At 38.6% G+C, this 17,720-nt stretch overlaps 1 protein-coding gene across 1 annotated transcript in view; it reads left to right on the top strand.

Annotated features, from left to right (window-relative positions):
- The window catches only part of LOC128643247 (metabotropic glutamate receptor 6-like), a 228,276-nt gene that overhangs the window by 180,461 nt on the left and 30,095 nt on the right, over positions 1–17,720 (top strand). Inside the window, exon 6 of the mRNA XM_053696236.1 lies at positions 4,256–4,456. Within this exon, the coding sequence (XP_053552211.1) occupies positions 4,256–4,456 (201 nt within the window). The remainder of the gene's footprint in view (positions 1–4,255; positions 4,457–17,720) is intronic.

Below are 17,720 nucleotides of genomic sequence, written 5' to 3'. Positions count from 1 at the left end.
GCCCTGATAGTCAAAGATTCTACAGCTTGGAGAAAATTCTCTATGAAAAAGACTGAACCTGGAAGTCCTACAGAGATGAAAGCTGACTCCCATAAAGCTCTCCGCTCATGGTTAGATGATCTAAAATGATGCTGAACAGGGGTGTTACCAAGCTGTGTCAGACTCTCTCTCAGAATATTTACATGCTTTAAGCATTTTACACCAGTAGTTCTCACTGATTTATCTCGCCAGTTGTAAGCAGGTGAAATTTGCTTAAAATTCACAATACACTTTTTTAACTGACATAAAAATAATGTGAACTAAATAAGAAGCAAATGCAAGTTAGACTGTGGTGAAAATATTTCAGTTTAAATTTGTATTTAATGCAAACGTAGACTTTATACCAATTTCAGGTGGTGCACTGTTAACTTCACTCTCCTCTGTGAAATTCTAAATTTTGGAGAGTCTCATTATTTTCTATGGAAGGCATCTCTCATCTCTCTGGGACTTCCAGGTTCCACTCTTTTTCTTAGAGAATTCAGTGAGTTCAGCCCCTGTGAAGTCTGCACTATAATTTCTCTCCAACCTGTAGATCATTTGATCATGAGGCCCTTAGGTTTTACAGTCACCTTGAAGAGGACAGGTCAGCAGTGTTTGCACTTAATATGGAGGATCATTTGATCCTTCACATTGTGTACAGTTTGTATATAATCTTTTGTGCCGCAACAAAAAACAGTAGCACACATGCTTTAAAGAGCTACTACAAAAAGATCAAACTAAAAATGTAATGGAAATACTGTGATAAATTAAATAAATACCTATAAAGCCATATGCCAAGTGATCATCAAATTTGGTTTTATAAGTATTTATTTTTATCACAATATTTTCATCAGAATTTTTGGTTTGTACTTTTAGGTTTATGATGCATTGCTCAGAGTGTAACTTTGTTTTAGTTTACTACAAAAGAGGGATCTACTGTACAACTGTGGCCTACTGCTAACAATAGCTGCAGTCATAGGATTCTGGTACTCTTATGTTATAGAGGATCCCATGAAAAGTAATAGTTATAGCTACTACTTGTGTGCTGCCACACTGCTTGTGCCACTCTACTTGTGTACAGGTTTTAGTGCAGTGCCTGACCCACTTTGATTGATAGCAGCAAATTTATTAGTAGTGAGTACCCAGGGGCTGGCCAGTCCTATTTTCAGCCTGCAGAATGCACACACCTCATTTTTTTATAGGGATTAATGGGATAATCCTTCCTCCAACTATTTTTTGGGGGAATTAAATTTTATCTGTTTGTAATACACAAAATTCCAGATTGTTGTTATATAGGCATCCTATAACCCTATTTCATCCATGGCTTATTTTCACTGTGAAAATGAGTACCCATAAGTTGATCTGGAGAAAACACCCAAAACACAGTGTTACAGCTGAAATACAAAAAAGAAGAGACAGGCGCAGCCTGACTCGAGAGTAATAATTTTTATTGTGTAAGCGCACACACATAGATGGCACATCAATATTGCTGCATCACTGTGTTGCACCCAGGGAGCAGATAGTATCCAAAGAGCCCAGGTACTTAGCGAATCCACCTTCTCAGTCAAAGTGTTTGGGGATAGCAGCTGTAGCCAGTCAATGGAAAAGCACCGGGCTGATGCATGAATACTGTGTGATAATTTAAAAAGTTCTCTACGCGCGTTTCATCTGAAAACCGTCAGACTTTTTCAAGAGATTCAATGATAGTGTATGACAACAGAGCTCCTAACCGGCTTATAAAAGGGGCATGGTGTCAATTTCCTGTTGATGTTAGCCAATGAGAGTGTTTAAAAAGCGGCTATAGATTTCATACATAGCAATATGGTACACATATAATGTAACAAGTTACAAAATAATGACACAATTGATATATAAAATGGAGTCATAAAAACCTAATAATACATTTAAAACATTAAAAGTATATTAATGTGCTAGTCCAGCTAGTGCAATAGCTAAAAACATATCATATATGAGTTTATTTCTAAAAGGAATAAATATAAACAGAACTATTGAATGGAAAAGCTGTCATCAAATAAACAACTAGTTAAAATGTACTAGTGATTTGATAAGAGTACTAACAAAACTAAATACTATTAATGATGCACATAATGTCATAGATCCTATTATGGGTTATAATGAGAGATACTGAGAAATAATTAAAAATAATGATAAAGGGCTAATGGTAATAGGAAATGAAACCTAAAAAGAGGAGTCCTCCCAATGTCTATATGGAAATAAAAGTAATATTCAAACAATGTAAGTATCCTAAGTAAGAAACATATAGAAGTGTAATCTTGATTATAATTTTAAGAGAGCTAATGATGTCTACTCAGGTTACATAAAGGCCTGTAAGTCTAATTCAATATTTAGGCCTTGTGGGTGCATAGCGCCTAATGTGTAGATCCAATAGGATTCTCTGCATCTTAAAGTGATAAGCCTGTTTGAATACTTATTGTTAGGAATCCAATCTATAACCTTGATCCTCAGATCCTTGGGGTTCATAAGATGACATTTGTGGAAATGCTCATGGACACTGTTTAAGCTGCAGTTGCAATTTGATCTACATAGGTAGAACAAAAAGAAATATGCAAACAAGATTTAATGAACATGTCAATAACATCAAGGCAGGTCTTAGAACACACAAGGCCTAAATATTGAATTAGACTTACAGGCCTTTATGTAACCTGAGTAGACATCATTAGCTCTCTTAAAATTATAATCAAGATTACACTTTTATATGTTTCTTACTTAGGATACTTACATTGTTTGAATATTACTTTTATTTCCATATAGCCATTGGGATGACTCCTCTTTTTAGGTTTCATTTCCTATTACCATTAGCTCTTTATCATTATTTTTAATTATTTCTCAGTATCTCTCATTATAACCCATAATAGGATCTATGACATTATGTGCATCATTAATAGTATTTAGTTTTGTTAGTATCCTTATCAAATCACTAATACATTTTAACTAGTTGTTTATTTGATGACAGCTTTTCCATTCAATAGTTCTGTTTATATTTATTCCTTTTAGAAATAAACTCATATATGATATGCTTTTAGCTATTGCACTAGCTGGACTAGCACATTAATATACTTTTAATGTTTTAAATGTATTATTAGGTTTTTATGACTCCATTTTATATATCAATTGTGTCATTATTTTGTAACTTGTTACATTATATGTGTACCATATTGCTATGTATGAAATCTATAGCCTCTTTTTAAACACTCTCATTGGCTAACATCAACAGGAAATTGACACCATGCCCCTTTTATAAGTCGGTTAAGAGCTCTGTTGTCATACACTATCATTGAATCTCTTGAAAAAGTCTGACGGTTTTCAGATGAAACGCGCGTAGAGAACTTTTTAAATCATCACACAGTATTTCTGCATCAGCCCGGTGCTTTTCCATTGACTGGCTACAGCTGCTATCCCCAAACACTTTGACTGAGAAGGTGGATTTGCTAAATACCTGGGCTCTCTAGATACTATCTGCTCCCTGGGTGCAACACAATGATGCAGCGATATTGATGTGCCATTTTAATTCTTTTGTCTTGTAAGTTGCCTTCTATGTGTGTGTGCTCTTACATAATAAAAATTATTACTCTTGAGTCGGGCTGCGCCTGTCTCTTCTTTTTTGTATTTCAGCCGTATCCTGTTTTGGGTGTCTTTTGGAGAATACACACCCACTGAAATCATAGTGAATATTACCTTTCTAACTCTCCACTACCATACGGCAAAACCAGCTTGGGTCCTTTCAGACCAGCGATACACCTGGGATTAACTGAGCGCCAGAATCCGTACTGTCCTTCTTTCGTGTTTTAAAACAAAGTGTTACTCTGTCTCATAATGTGACTTAACTATACACTAGAAGCCTTTTAAAGAAGTTCTACTATATGGTACATGGTCTAAGACATAAAACTTACAAGGAAATACGTTTATCCTCAATAAGTATAGTTTAGAGGAGTAAAGAAGAGAGGCCATACACCTGCATTGCCTCACCAGTAACACCACCCCATTAAATTGTAACTGGCCAGCCCCAGCTACTGTGAGCCTCCAGGAAATCTCCTGGTGCTCTGATTGGCCAATCCAGCCTTGTGACTACCATCAGATCTAGTCCATCTAGAACAGTGATTTATACTATCTACACCCAATACACAGCACAATTATTAGTTCCATGTTATCACATTTAGGAAAATACTGTTGTTTTTAAAAACGTCTGTCCTTGCAGGTGAAGAGAGAATTGGAAAAGACTCCATATACGAGCAGGAAGGAAAAGTTCAGTTTGTGATTGATGCAGTATATGCAATGGCTCACGCCCTACATAACATGCACAGCGAACTATGTGCAGGGAGTGCCGGAGTTTGTGACAAGATGGATCCTATGGATGGAAGGCTGCTCTTGCAGTATATCCGCAGGGTTAACGTCAACGGTAAGAGCAGATGTCAATGCCCCATTACGTTTATTACTTGTAGAGTGTATCTTATATATTGCTTAAAAGAGGAATTTTAAAAGACAGAGACTCCGCACAATCAAGCCACAGTATAAGGGCCACTAAGTAATAGCAACTCTGGACCCCGATTAGGGATGGGCGAATGTGTTTATATTAGAATTTGAATGTTAGAACAAATGTTATTGTAGAAATTCGATTTACATAATAGAATGTTGATCAGAACGAATATTCTTAAAAATTTGATTTTCGAATGTTATTTACAGTTTTCGAATGTCACATTCGAATTCAAATGTCACTTTCGAATTCGAATATTACATTTATAAAATACTATTGTAAACAAGAAACACTATTTCGAATTCGAATGTCACATTCGAATCAAATATCACATTTAAATCGAATATCACATTCAAATCGAATATCACATTTGAATTTGAATATTACATTTATAAAACACAGTATTAGACTGGAAATACTATTTCGAATTCGAATGTCACATTCGAATCGAATATCACATTTATTAAACACAGTTGTAAACTAGAAATACTATTTTGAATTTGAATGTCACATTCAAATTTGAATATTACATTTCGAAATTGAATGAATACATAGCTAAACATTCTATTATTCTAACGAATATTTTCGAATGTGTGATTTTCGAATGTTATTTACAGTTTTCGAATGTCACATTCGAATTCGAATGTCACTTTCGAATTCGAATATTACATTTAAAACACAGTATTAGACTAGAAATACTATTTCAAATTCGAATGTTACATTCAAATGTAGCATTCGAATTTGAATATTACATTTATTAAACACAGTTGTAGACTAGAAATACTATTTTGAATTTGAATGTCACATTCGAATTTGAATATTACATTTCGAAATTGAATGAATACATAGCTAAACATTCTATTATTCTAGCGAATATTTTCGAATTTTATTGAAAAATTTGAAAACGAAAATTCGAAAATAGAATGTTAGAATGTTATATAAACATTCGAAATTTCGATTCGAATGAACGAATGTATAAAAATTTGTTTTAAATTTTGAATTTTTAGAAACGTTCGCCTATCCCTAACCCCGATTCCAATTAATCAGAAACGTTGTAAAAATATATCATAGCAGCTCAGATGTTTTGTCTTTTTTAAATTAATTTCCAACCTAATCAATTTGAAAATACACTCAAATGACATTAATTTTCATGTTGACATTCCTTTTTGCTTTTAAGTAGGGAAATACGTACAAAACAAACAAAAATGCACAGGAAGCAGGTAAATCACATGCTTTTCAAGTAGGTTTTCATGAGGTTTTTCAAAGGCATTCATGGAAGCAAAAGCCACGTGGCCATAGGCAAAGTAAACCATGACTGATAACTAAATTAAAAATGACGATAACTGCCTAATATGTTTGAATGCAAAGGTTTCACGATAATGGGCTAGATTATGAGTGGAGCGCTGTTTATTGCTCCCCCTTACTAGTTTACTTTACTAGAAGTAAGCTTTTTGGGGATGTCTGGTTGCACGTGTATTACAAGTTGAAAGTAAAAAGTTTTTGCACAAGCTCTAACCCGACGCATGTAAAAAGCCGTACTTATAATATTGCAACTGCATTAACATATTCTCACATAGACTTCAATGGATCGCAAAAAGTGGAGTAAAAATCTAACACACAACAAGTTTTGCAAACCTGATCGCATTTTCTCAAGTATGTGTATATACACATATAAATAAATGTGTACACACATATAAACATAACACCTGAGATCTCATATCTTTGATCCCTTATAACTTTTTTATTTACTATTTTTTAGATAGTGTTTAATGATTGTAACTGTAATCTTAAATATAATTTTGATATGTTTTCTGCAACTTTTTAGTTGAGCGTAAGAGTTAACCAGAGCTCTGAAGATGCGCTATCCCGACACGCAATAAATGAAATTGTGCTTGAGCGAATGCATTTACTTTAACCTGTAATACAACTTCCAATTCGTGCAAAGAGCCGCAAGAAAACCCTTTTTGCTTGCGTGCAACAGTCAGCATGCCACTCGTAATCTAGCCCGATATCTGTCCATGAGGTGTGCAATTAATAATTCCATTTCATTTTGAGGATACTTATAATTAAAATGTTTAAACTCCCAAACATTACATCACAATTATAAACATTTATACGATCTTATTTATTCTGTGTACAAATTGTATTAAAAAAATGTAATTTAAACTGAAAACATTGTTAACTGCAAAAAGTTTACCAATTGCTTGATGTGAGTTTTCAACAGGTCCAAATTGGAAAAAGAAAAAAGAAAATTAAGAGTCAAAAACATGTTCTATAATTGATTGGAGTACCTGTGTTAAATTGCTTCAATTCAATGTAATTGGGATGTTTTCATGGCCCAAATGCATTTGATAAACTTTAGACAAATGGATTACTGAAAGGTTAACAGATGTCTTGGAATGGGTGTGAAATTGAAAGCCCTCTCAATACACTTGAGAAAGGAGTGGAGCACCCTGTCGCTATGAATTGTGGATAAAAATCCAGATGGCTAAAAAAAATAACTTCTGTTGTGTGTTAGTTTCTCTTAAATTGAAAAATACCTTGATCTGGTTTATGTCCTTACAGGGAAGTGTTGTGACCTCTTTACAATTGTAATTAATTTTCTAAGCATCGCTTAATTGTTAATTGTACTTTTTTGAACTATAATAAAGCTGGATTTAAAAAACATAACCAAAGCTAGGTATTAAAAGTGATTATCTTCAATGCCAATCACAAAAATATTTGTAACTCTATCACTATGAACCTCTGGCTGTCAATTTGCTGCTTGGCTTTGAAACCAGAGGTTACTACGAAGTTTACTACCAGCCATTACCTTTTCTCTTGCAAGGTGTATCCAGTCCAACGATTCATCCTTTACTTGTGGGATATTCTCCTTCCCTACAGGAAGTGGCAAAGAGAGCACACAGCAGAGCTGTCCATATAGCTCCCCCTCTAGCTCCACCCCCCAGTCATTCTCTTTGCCGGCTCTAAGCACTAGGGTCTCTCTACGGGAGGGTAAAGTGAATGTGGTGTTAGAATTGTAGTTTTATTATCTTCAATCAAAAGTTTGTTATTTTAAATGGTACAGGTTTGTACTATTTACTCTCCAGCAGAAAAGTGATGAAGATTTCTGCTGAGAGGAAAATGATTTTAGCATGTTGTAACTAAAATCCACTGCTGTTCCCACACAGGACTGAGGAGTACCAGAAAACTTCAGTTGGGGGGAACAGTTTGCAGGGTGATCTGCAATAAGGTATGTTCAGTCATTTATTTCTAGACAAGACTGAGATAATGCTAGAAGAGACTGACAATATCCCCATTCACAGACTTAGTAAGGAATTGAATGCTTACATAATAGGGCTAATGTACTGGTTGACACTTATGCAGAGCAATCGATTGTTTAGCTAAGAAAAAATCGTTTTGCAAGACACTTTGAAAGCCCTTTTGGGTTCTTTCTGGGGTTACTACCCACATGGCTGTTTTTTATTCACTTTGGAGTGATTTAGTAGGCCTCACAGCTCCGGAGTAGAATGGGAGGGGTCTAATTTCACGCCTCAGATGCGCACTTGGAATTGCAGAGAAGTTCATGCTGCTTCACATGGAGCGTCCTGCTGCTGTTTGAGGGCCTTAAAGAAGCTATATTCCCCCAAATCTGTTCCCTAAGGGCAAGGCTGTGGCAAGGTGCTGTAGTAATTTTAACCGGGTGTTGGCTTTAGGCTGCTCCGGTTTGGGCATTAAGGGGTTAATCATTTTGCAACTTGTGGTGCAATCTTATTAAGGCTTTAGGTACATACTGTGAAAATTTCAAAAAGATTGGTGCATTTTTCACTGTTTTGTAAAATTGTGTGCTCTTTTTATCTCTTAAAGGCACAGTAAGGTTTTTTCAAATTGTGTTTTTTATTTGATTAAAGTAATTTCCAAGCCTGTTTGTGTATACTACTAGTCTGTTAAACATGTCTGACACTAAGGAAAATCCTTGTTCAATGTGTTTGGAAGCCATGGTGAAACCCCATCTCAGAATGTGTCCCACTTGTACTGATATGTCTATACACTTTAAAGATCATATTGTTGCACTTAAGAATGTGGCCCAAGATGATTCTCAGACTGAAGGTAACGAGGGTAGCCCGTCTGCCTCTCCCCAAGTGTCACAACCAGTTACGCCCGCACAAGCGACGCCTAGTACCTCTAGCGCGTCTAACCCTTTTACTTTACAAGACTTAACGGCAGTCATGGATAATTCTCTTACAGCATTTTTATCTAAACTGCCCGTGTTACCTGCAAAGCGTGATAGCTCCGTTTTAAGAACAGATTATGAGCATTCTGACGCTTTGGTAGCCGTATCCGATATACCCTCACAACACTCTGAAGTGGGAGCGAGGGATTTGATGTCTGAGGGAGAAGTCTCTGATTCAGGAAGGATTCCTCCTCAGACAGATTCAGATACATTGGCTTTTAAATTTAAACTAGAACACCTCCGAGTTTTGCTTAGGGAGGTATTAGCTACTCTGGATGACTGCGACCCTTTGGTGATCCCAGAGAAATTGTGTAAAATGGACAAGTACCTAGAGGTCCCTGTTTACACGGATGCGTTTCCGGTCCCTAAGAGGATTGCGGATATCGTTACTAGGGAGTGGGATAGACCAGGTGTTCCCTTTGTTCCCCCTCCTGTTTTTAAGAAAATGTTCCCCATATCTGACACCACGCGGGACTCGTGGCAGACGGTCCCTAAGGTGGAGGGGGCTGTTTCTTCACTTGCTAAACGCACAACCATACCAATTGAAGACAGTTGTGCTTTCAAAGACCCTATGGATAAGAAGTTAGAGGGTTTACTTAAGAAAATTTTTGTTCAACAAGGTTTTCTTCTCCAGCCTATTGCCTGCAATATTCCTGTAACTACTGCAGCCGCTTTCTGGTTTGAGGCGCTGGAAGACTCTCTCTAGACTGAGACCTCATATGAGGAAATTATGGATAGAATTTAGGCTCTTAAGCTAGCTAATTCTTTTATCACTGACGACGCTTTCCAAATAGCTAAGTTAGCGGCAAAAAATTCAGGTTTTGCCATTTTGGCACGCAGGGCGCTATGGCTAAAGTCCTGGTCGGCCGATGTGTCATCTAAATCCAAGCTTTTGAACATCCCTTTCAAAGGAAAGACCCTCTTCGGGCCTGAATTGAAAGAGATTATTTCAGAAATCACCGGGGGAAAAGGCCATGTTCTCCCTCAGGACAAGTCCTTTAAGACAAAGAACAAAGCTAATTTTAGTTCCTTTCGTAATTTCAGGAACGGCCCCGCTTCATCCTCTCCGGCTGCAAAGCAAGAGGGTAACGCTTCACAGCCCAAGGCAACTTGGAAACCTTACCAGGGCTGGAATAAGGGGAAACAGGCCAAAAAGCCTGCAGCTGCCACCAAGACAGCATGAAGGGGTAGCCCCCTATCCGGGACCGGATCTAGTAGGGGGCAGACTCTCTCTCTTCGCTCAGGCCTGGGCAAGAGATGTACACGATCCTTGGGCGTTAGATATTGTATCCCAGGGATATCTTCTAGAATTCAAGGGTTCTCCTCCAAAGGGGAGGTTCCACATTTCTCGTCTGGCCTCAGATCAGACAAAGAAAGAGGCGTTTTTACGCTGTGTAGAAGATCTACATACAATGGGAGTGATCCACCCAGTTCCAATCGAAGTGGAACAAGGGCTGGGTTTTTACTCAAACCTGTTTGTGGTTCCCAAAAAAGAGGGAACTTTCAGACCCATCCTGGATTTAAAATTCTAAACAAATTCCCCAGAGTCCCATCATTCAAAATGGAGACCATTCGGGCAATCTTACCAATGATCCAGGAAGGTCAATATATGACTACCGTGGATCTAAAGGATGCATACCTACACATTCCTATCCACAAAGATCATCACCAGTTTCTCAGGTTCGCCTTTCTGGACAAGCATTACCAGTTTGTGGCTCTTCCTTTCGGCTTAGCCACTGCTCCCAGAATTTTTACAAAGGTGCTAGGGTCCCTTCTGGCGGTTCTAAGACCGTGGGGCATAGCAGTGGCGCCTTACCTAGACGACATCTTAATTCAGGCGTCGTCTTTCCAAAGAGCCAAGTCTCACACAGAGATTGTATTGGCTTTTCTGAGGTCTCCCGGGTGGAAGGTGAACATCAAAAAGAGTTCTCTTTCCCCTCTCACAAGGGTTCCCTTCCTAGGGACTCTAATAGACTCGGTAGAAATGAAAATATTTCTGACGGAGATCAGAAAATTAAAACTCTTAACTACTTGCCGAGTTCTTCATTCCATTCCCCGGCTATCTGGGGCTCAGTGCATGGAGACAATCGGATTAATGGTAGCGGCAATGGACATAGTCCCTTTTGCTCGGATACACCTCAGACCACTGCAACTATGCATGCTCAGACAGTAGAATGGGGATTATGCAGATTTGTCTCCTCAAATTCAGTTGGACCAGGAGACCAGAGATTCTCTTCTCTGGTGGTTGTCTCAGGATCACCTGTCTCAGGGAAAATGTTTCCGTAGACCAGAGTGGATCATTGTAACGACCGACGCCAGTCTGTTAGGCTGGGGTGCGGTCTGGAACTCCCTGAAAGTTCAGGGCTTATGGTCTTGGGAAGAAAAGTTTCTCCTGATAAACATTCTGGAACTGAGGGCGATATTCAACGCTCTTCAGGCATGGCCTCAACTAGCTGCGGCCAAATTCATCAGATTTCAGTCGGACAACATCACGACTGTAGCTTACGTCAATCATCAGGGGGGAACAAAGAGTTCCCTAGCGATGACGGAAGTAACCAAAATAATAAGGTGGGCGGAGGATCACTCCTGCCAGCTCTCAGCAATTCACATCCCAGGAGTAGACAACTGGGAGGAGGATTTCCTAAGTCGTCAGACTTTTCACCCAGGGGAGTGGGAACTCCACCCGGAGGTGTTTGCCCAGCTGACTCAGCTATGGGGCACTCCAGAGTTGGATCTGATGGCATCCCGTCAGAACACCAAACTTCCTCTCTACGGGTCCAGGTCCCGGGACCCCAAGGCGGTATTGATAGATGCTCTAGCAGCGCCTTGGTCCTTCAATCTGGCTTATGTTTTTCCACCGTTTCCCCTTCTCCCTCGTCTGGTCGCCAGAATCAAGCAGGAGAAGGCTTCGGTGATTTTGATAGCACCTGCGTGGCCACGCAGGACTTGGTATGCAGACCTAGTGGACATGTCATCTGTCCCACCATGGACACTGCCAATGAGGCAGGATCTTCTAATACAGGGTCCGTTCAAGCATCCAAATCTAGTTTCTCTACGTCTGACTGCTTGGAGATTGAACGCTTAATTCTATCAAAGCGTGGTTTCTCTGAGTCAGTTATAGATACTCTGATTCAGGCTAGAAAGCCTGTCACCAGGAAAATCTACCATAAGATATGGCGGAAATATCTGAGTTGGTGTGAATCCAAGGGTTACTGGAGTAAGATTAGGATTTCCAGGATATTGTCTTTCCTCCAAGAAGGATTGGGGAAAGGATTGTCAGCTAGTTCCTTAAAGGGACAGATATCTGCTCTGTCTATCCTTTTACACAAGCATCTGGCAGAGGTACCAGACGTTCAAGCGTTTGCTCAGGCTTTAGTCAGAATCAAGCCTGTCTATAAACCTGTGGCTCCGCCATGGAGTCTAAATCTAGTTCTTTCAGTTCTTCAAGGGGTTCCGTTTGAACCTTTACATTCCATAGACATTAAGTTGTTATCTTGGAAAGTTTTGTTTTCGGTAGTTATCTCTTCTGCTCGAAGAGTTTCAGAATTATCTGCCTTACAGTGTGATTCACCTTACTTGGTGTTCCACGCAGATAAGGTAGTTTTGCGTACCAAACCTGGTTTTCTTCCTAAAGTTGTTTCTAACAAGAATATTAACCAGGAAAAAGTTGTTCCTTCTCTGTGTCCTAATCCTTCTTCGAAGAAGGAACGTCTGTTACACAATCTTGATGTAGTTTGTGCTTTAAAGTTCTATTTACAAGCAACTAAGGATTTCAGACAAACATCCTCCTTGTTTGTTATCTATTCTGGTAAGAGGAGAGGTCAGAAAGTGACTGCTACCTCTCTTTCCCTTTGGCTGAAAAGCATCATCCGTTTGGCCTATGAGACTGCTGGCCAGCAGCCTCCTGAAACAATTACTGCTCATTCTACTAGAGCAGTGGCTTCCACATGGGCTTTCAAAAATGAGGCTTCTGTTGAACAGATTTGTAAGGCAGCGACTTGGTCTTCACTGCATACTTTTTCCAAATTTTACAAATTCGATACTTTTGCTTCTTCGGAGGCTATTTTTGGGAGAAAGGTTTTGCAAGCAGTGGTGCCTTCCGTTTAAGGTACCTGTCTTGTTCCCTCCCTTCATCCGTGTCCTAAAGCTTTGGTATTGGTATCCCACAAGTAAAGGATGAATCCGTGGACTGGATACACCTTGCAAGAGAAAACAGAATTTATGCTTACCTGATAAATTACTTTCTCTTGCGGTGTATCCAGTCCACGGCCCGTCCTGGCATTTAAGTCAGGTAAAAAATTTTTGTTTAAACTACAGTCACCACTGCACCCTATGGTTTCTCCTTTTTCTTCCTAACCTTTGGTCGAATGACTGGGGGGTGGAGCTAGAGGGGGAGCTATATGGACAGCTCTGCTGTGTGCTCTCTTTGCCACTTCCTGTAGGGAAGGAGAATATCCCACAAGTAAAGGATGAATCCGTGGACTGGATACACCGCAAGAGAAAGTAATTTATCAGGTAAGCATAAATTCTGTTTTTTTTTAAATTAACCGAATAAGTGGGAACAAAATATATTTATAAAGCCTAAATATAGGGATGGTACAAAGATTTTTGTCCACCCAGGTAAAGAATTTTGCTGCCCCCTCATACAGTGTGTTCAAAATGCATTGGCAGTAGATCATAATGATCCCGCCTACTCCTCTCACATGAACTAGCCACAAGGAGTCAGGTCATGGACATTAAAAAAGAAACAAAAAACATAGCCATGTCTTTTTTAAATAATATTTTTAATAAATACAAACTATATATTTTAATTGATAAGATGGTGAGAGTCGAGAAGATCCTTAAACATCCATCATATGATAGAAAGAGTCCACAAGATCATCACATGTCCACTAGGCGAAGAAGAAAAAAAACACCCCTACATACTAGAGCTTTGTACTGTCCTATAATGCCTCAGTTACATTTTTGCCTCCTTGAAGGAATGAGGTGAAATATTTAAGTGCTAGTCTACAAGATGCAGAAAGGGATTCTCTAACCTTCTTGAGACTCTATATCCACCTCAGAAAGCCTACAAATAGGAGAGAGGGCTAGACATGAGTTTTTATCTAGCCACTAAAAAATCTTTCTTCTGTACGCATATGTTACAGGCCTCCCAGGTGAAATGTGGGAATGCCCGCCAATCCCCTGGCTACAGAGTACTGCTCCTTGTATGCTGGCACTGTGTCCCCAGGCAAAAAGAAATAATAATCTGCTAAAGATAGATTACTGCACAAATTGTATGTGGTTAGTGCTCTCAAGTTTTACCTCCATACTACCAAGGATTTACACCAGACTTCTAGTTTGTTTGTACTATTTTCTGGCAGGCACAAGGGTTAGAAGGCTACGGCTGTTTCCTTAGCTTCCTGGTTGAAGAATATTATTCGTATGGCTTACCTAGAGGCAGGTCATCAGACTCCAGTACGTATTACTGCTCATTCCACTCGCTCTGTGTCCACGTCATGGGCCTTTAAGAAAGAGGCTTCAGTAGAAAAGATTTGCAAAGATGCTAGCTGGTCGTCTCTTCATACTTTATACGTTTGATGTTTTTGCCTCAGCTGAGGCATCTTTTAGAAGAAAGGTTCTTCAGGCGGTGGTGTCTAGTGTCTAGGTAACTGCCTGGCCTATATTTCTTGCCGACCCTACATTCTTTGTGGACTCCACAGCTTGAATATAGATTCCCATATGTAAAGATTGAATGGTAGACTCTCACTACCATTAGAAAGAAAACAAAATTTATGCTTACCTGATAAATTCTTTTCTTTCTTAGTAGTGAGAGTCCACGAACCCGCCCTTTGATTTTATTAGTTGCATCTCTTCAACCCTGTTATCTCTCTTAACTCCCTATCCTTGGTTGTGAACTACTGAGATGAAGATAACACCTGGAAAGGGTACTGCATCTGAGGCAGCTACCATTAGACCCACCACTTTCATGCACTGAGCAGCAATAGGAAGCAGATTAAGTTGAAGAGAGCAGGCTCTCTGTAGTTTAAGTCTGCATTGCTCCGTTAGAGATAGAGATAAACGCATCAACACTTATAGAGATCAACACTAATAGATGAGGCTATCTCTAACAGAATATTAGAAATGAAGGTGATGGGAATGATTCAACTAAATCTAATTAGTAGCACCTATACAATCATAAACCACAAAGGGAGAAATTTTAAAGTGGTATAGTAGGGTTTAGTAACCCATAATTACTATCAAATGATGTAGGGGGGTGCTCACAGCCCGATTCGCATAAGTAAAATGGGAGAGAAAAGATGGGCAGAAACAGAGCACTCAAAAAGCAACAGTATATGTTTCTATCAAGATGAACTTGTGAATGAAGCAGGAAAAGCTTACAAGAAGGGTAAGCACATTAAAACTTAACATTTATTAAATATATAAAGAGTAACTAACAATGTGGATGTGCATAAAACTTAGATTAAAAAACATATAGTGGAGTGAGAACTAGCAACCTATATACTGTATGTATATGACAATGCGATCAAAATATGCAGAGTGGCAAGCTAATTACTTAAAGAGGTTAATAAACCTACATAAATTAAACTAGTGTACACTGGACTGAATCTCTTTACCTGTATTTGATTTGGTCAGTTTTTCTGTCATTTATTGATTCATGGTGATATTATCCTATTCTGCATATTTACCTACTTTATGTAGGTTTATTAACCTCTTTAAGTAATTAGCTTGCCACTCTGCATATTTTGATCGTATTGTCATATACATACAGTATATAGGTTGCTAGTTCTCACTCCACTATATGTTTTTTTAATCTAAGTTTCATGCACATCCACATTGTTAGTTACTCTTTATATATTTAATAAATGTTAAGTTTTAATGTGTTTACCCTTCTTGTAAGCTTTTCCTGCTTCATTCACAAGTTCATCTTGATAGAAACATATACTGTTGCTTTTTGAGTGCTCTGTTTCTGCCCATCTTTTCTCTCCCATTTTACTTATCTCTAACAAAGCAATGCAGACTTAAACTACAGAGAGTCTGCTCTCTTCAACTCAATCTGCTTCCTATTGCTGCTCAGTGCATGAAAGTGGTGGGTCTAATAGAGAAGCGTTTATCTTTATCTCTAACGGAGCAATGCAGACATAGGGGCCGATTTACCATTGCCTGTATCTGCCCCAATGCATCTGTTTCCCCCGAGCCTTCAGTCTCACAGAAAACAGGAAATAATAAACAGCGGTCTCAAGACCGCTGCTCCTTAACTCATACGCCTCCTCTGAGGCTGCAGACATCAATCCGCCCGATGTATGTGTATGATCGGGTTGATTGACACCCCCTGCTAGCGGCCGATCTGCCACGAATCTGCAGGGGGCGGCATTGCACAAGCAGTTCACCAGAACTGCTTGTGCAATGTTAAATGCCAACAGCGTAGCGGATCATGTCCGCAAGACGTTGATAAATTGGCCCCTTAAACTACAGAGAGTCTGCTCTCTTCATCTCAATCTGCTTCTTATTGCTGCTCAGTGCATGAAAGTGGTGGGTCTAATGGTAGCTGCCTCAGATGCAGTACCTGTTCCAGGTTTCATCTTTTACCTCTTCAACTTGCAATTCTCTAACAATGGAATAGAGACTACAATGATCTGTCTCAAAGGATGTCCTTAGATCCCAAGATCAGAAAGTCTTTAAGTAAAAGTGTTTTTTTGCTGGGCTCAGAACTCAATTAGCCACTCCAACGACTTATTACTAATATTGACCTTTTATTTTATTATAGATTTAGTATAGATATGTTATTGCAATACTATTTTGCTCTATTATAGATTTTTTATTATTATTTTATTATTGTCTTAAAACACATTTATTTATGTATTTATGAATAATTTTTTTAAAATAATTTGTTATGCATGAAAAGATTCATTGTGCCACCTTATAAAGTACCACCTTAACCCCTTAATGACCGGACCATTTTTCAATTTTCTTACCCTTAATGACAATGGCTATTTTTACATTTCTGCAGTGTTTGTGTTTAGCTGTAATTTTCCTCTTACTCATTTACTGTACCCACACATATTATATACAGTTTTCTCGCCATTAAATGGACTTTCTAAAGATACCATTATTTTCATCATATCTTATAATTTACTATAAAAAAAATTATAAAATATGAGGAAAAAATTGAAAAAAACACACTTTTTCTAACTTTGACCCCAAAAATCTGTTACACATCTACAATCACCAAAAAACACCCATGCTAAATAGTTTCTAAGTTTTGCCCTGAGTTTAGAAATACCCAATGTTTACATGTTCTTTGCTTTTTTTGCAAGTTATAGGGCAATAAATACAAGTAGCACTTTGCTATTTCCAAACCACTTTTTTTCAAAATTAGCGCTAGTTACATTGGAACACTGATATCTGTCCGGAATCTCTGAATATCCCTTGACATGTATATATTTTTTTTAGAAGACAACCCAAAGTATTGATTTATGCCCATTTTGGTATATTTCATGCCACCATTTCACTGCCAAATGCGAGCAAATAAAAAAAAAATTGTTCACTTTTTCACAAATTTTGTCACAAACTTTAGGTTTCTCACTGAAATTATTTACAAACAGTTTGTGCAATTATGGCACAAATGGTTGTAAATGCTTCTCTGGGATCCCCTTTGTTCAGAAATAGCCGACATATATGGCTTTGGCATTGCTTTTTGGTAATTAGAAGGCCACTAAATGCCGCTGTGCATAGGGTTGCCAGGTGTCCGGTATCTGACCGGACAGTCCAGTAAATCAACCACCTGTCTGGTAAAACTTCCAGGAAAAAAACGGACACTTAAATTTCCGGTTTCCAAGAAGACAACTGCACTTCATCCAGGGGAGAATAAAGATTTACAAATTCCCATGCTTTCTCCACTCCACGAGACTGTGCCAACTCCCGTTTTGGAGCCCTGTTAAACTTTACAGGTTCCTGACTGCTGCAGGGGTGGGG

This window comes from Bombina bombina, chromosome 12 (assembly GCF_027579735.1).
Source record: "Bombina bombina isolate aBomBom1 chromosome 12, aBomBom1.pri, whole genome shotgun sequence".
NCBI classification, from domain to species: Eukaryota; Metazoa; Chordata; class Amphibia; order Anura; family Bombinatoridae; genus Bombina; species Bombina bombina.
The sequence above is the reverse complement of the archived record's forward strand: the minus strand, read 5'-3'. Positions and strand labels throughout refer to the sequence as shown.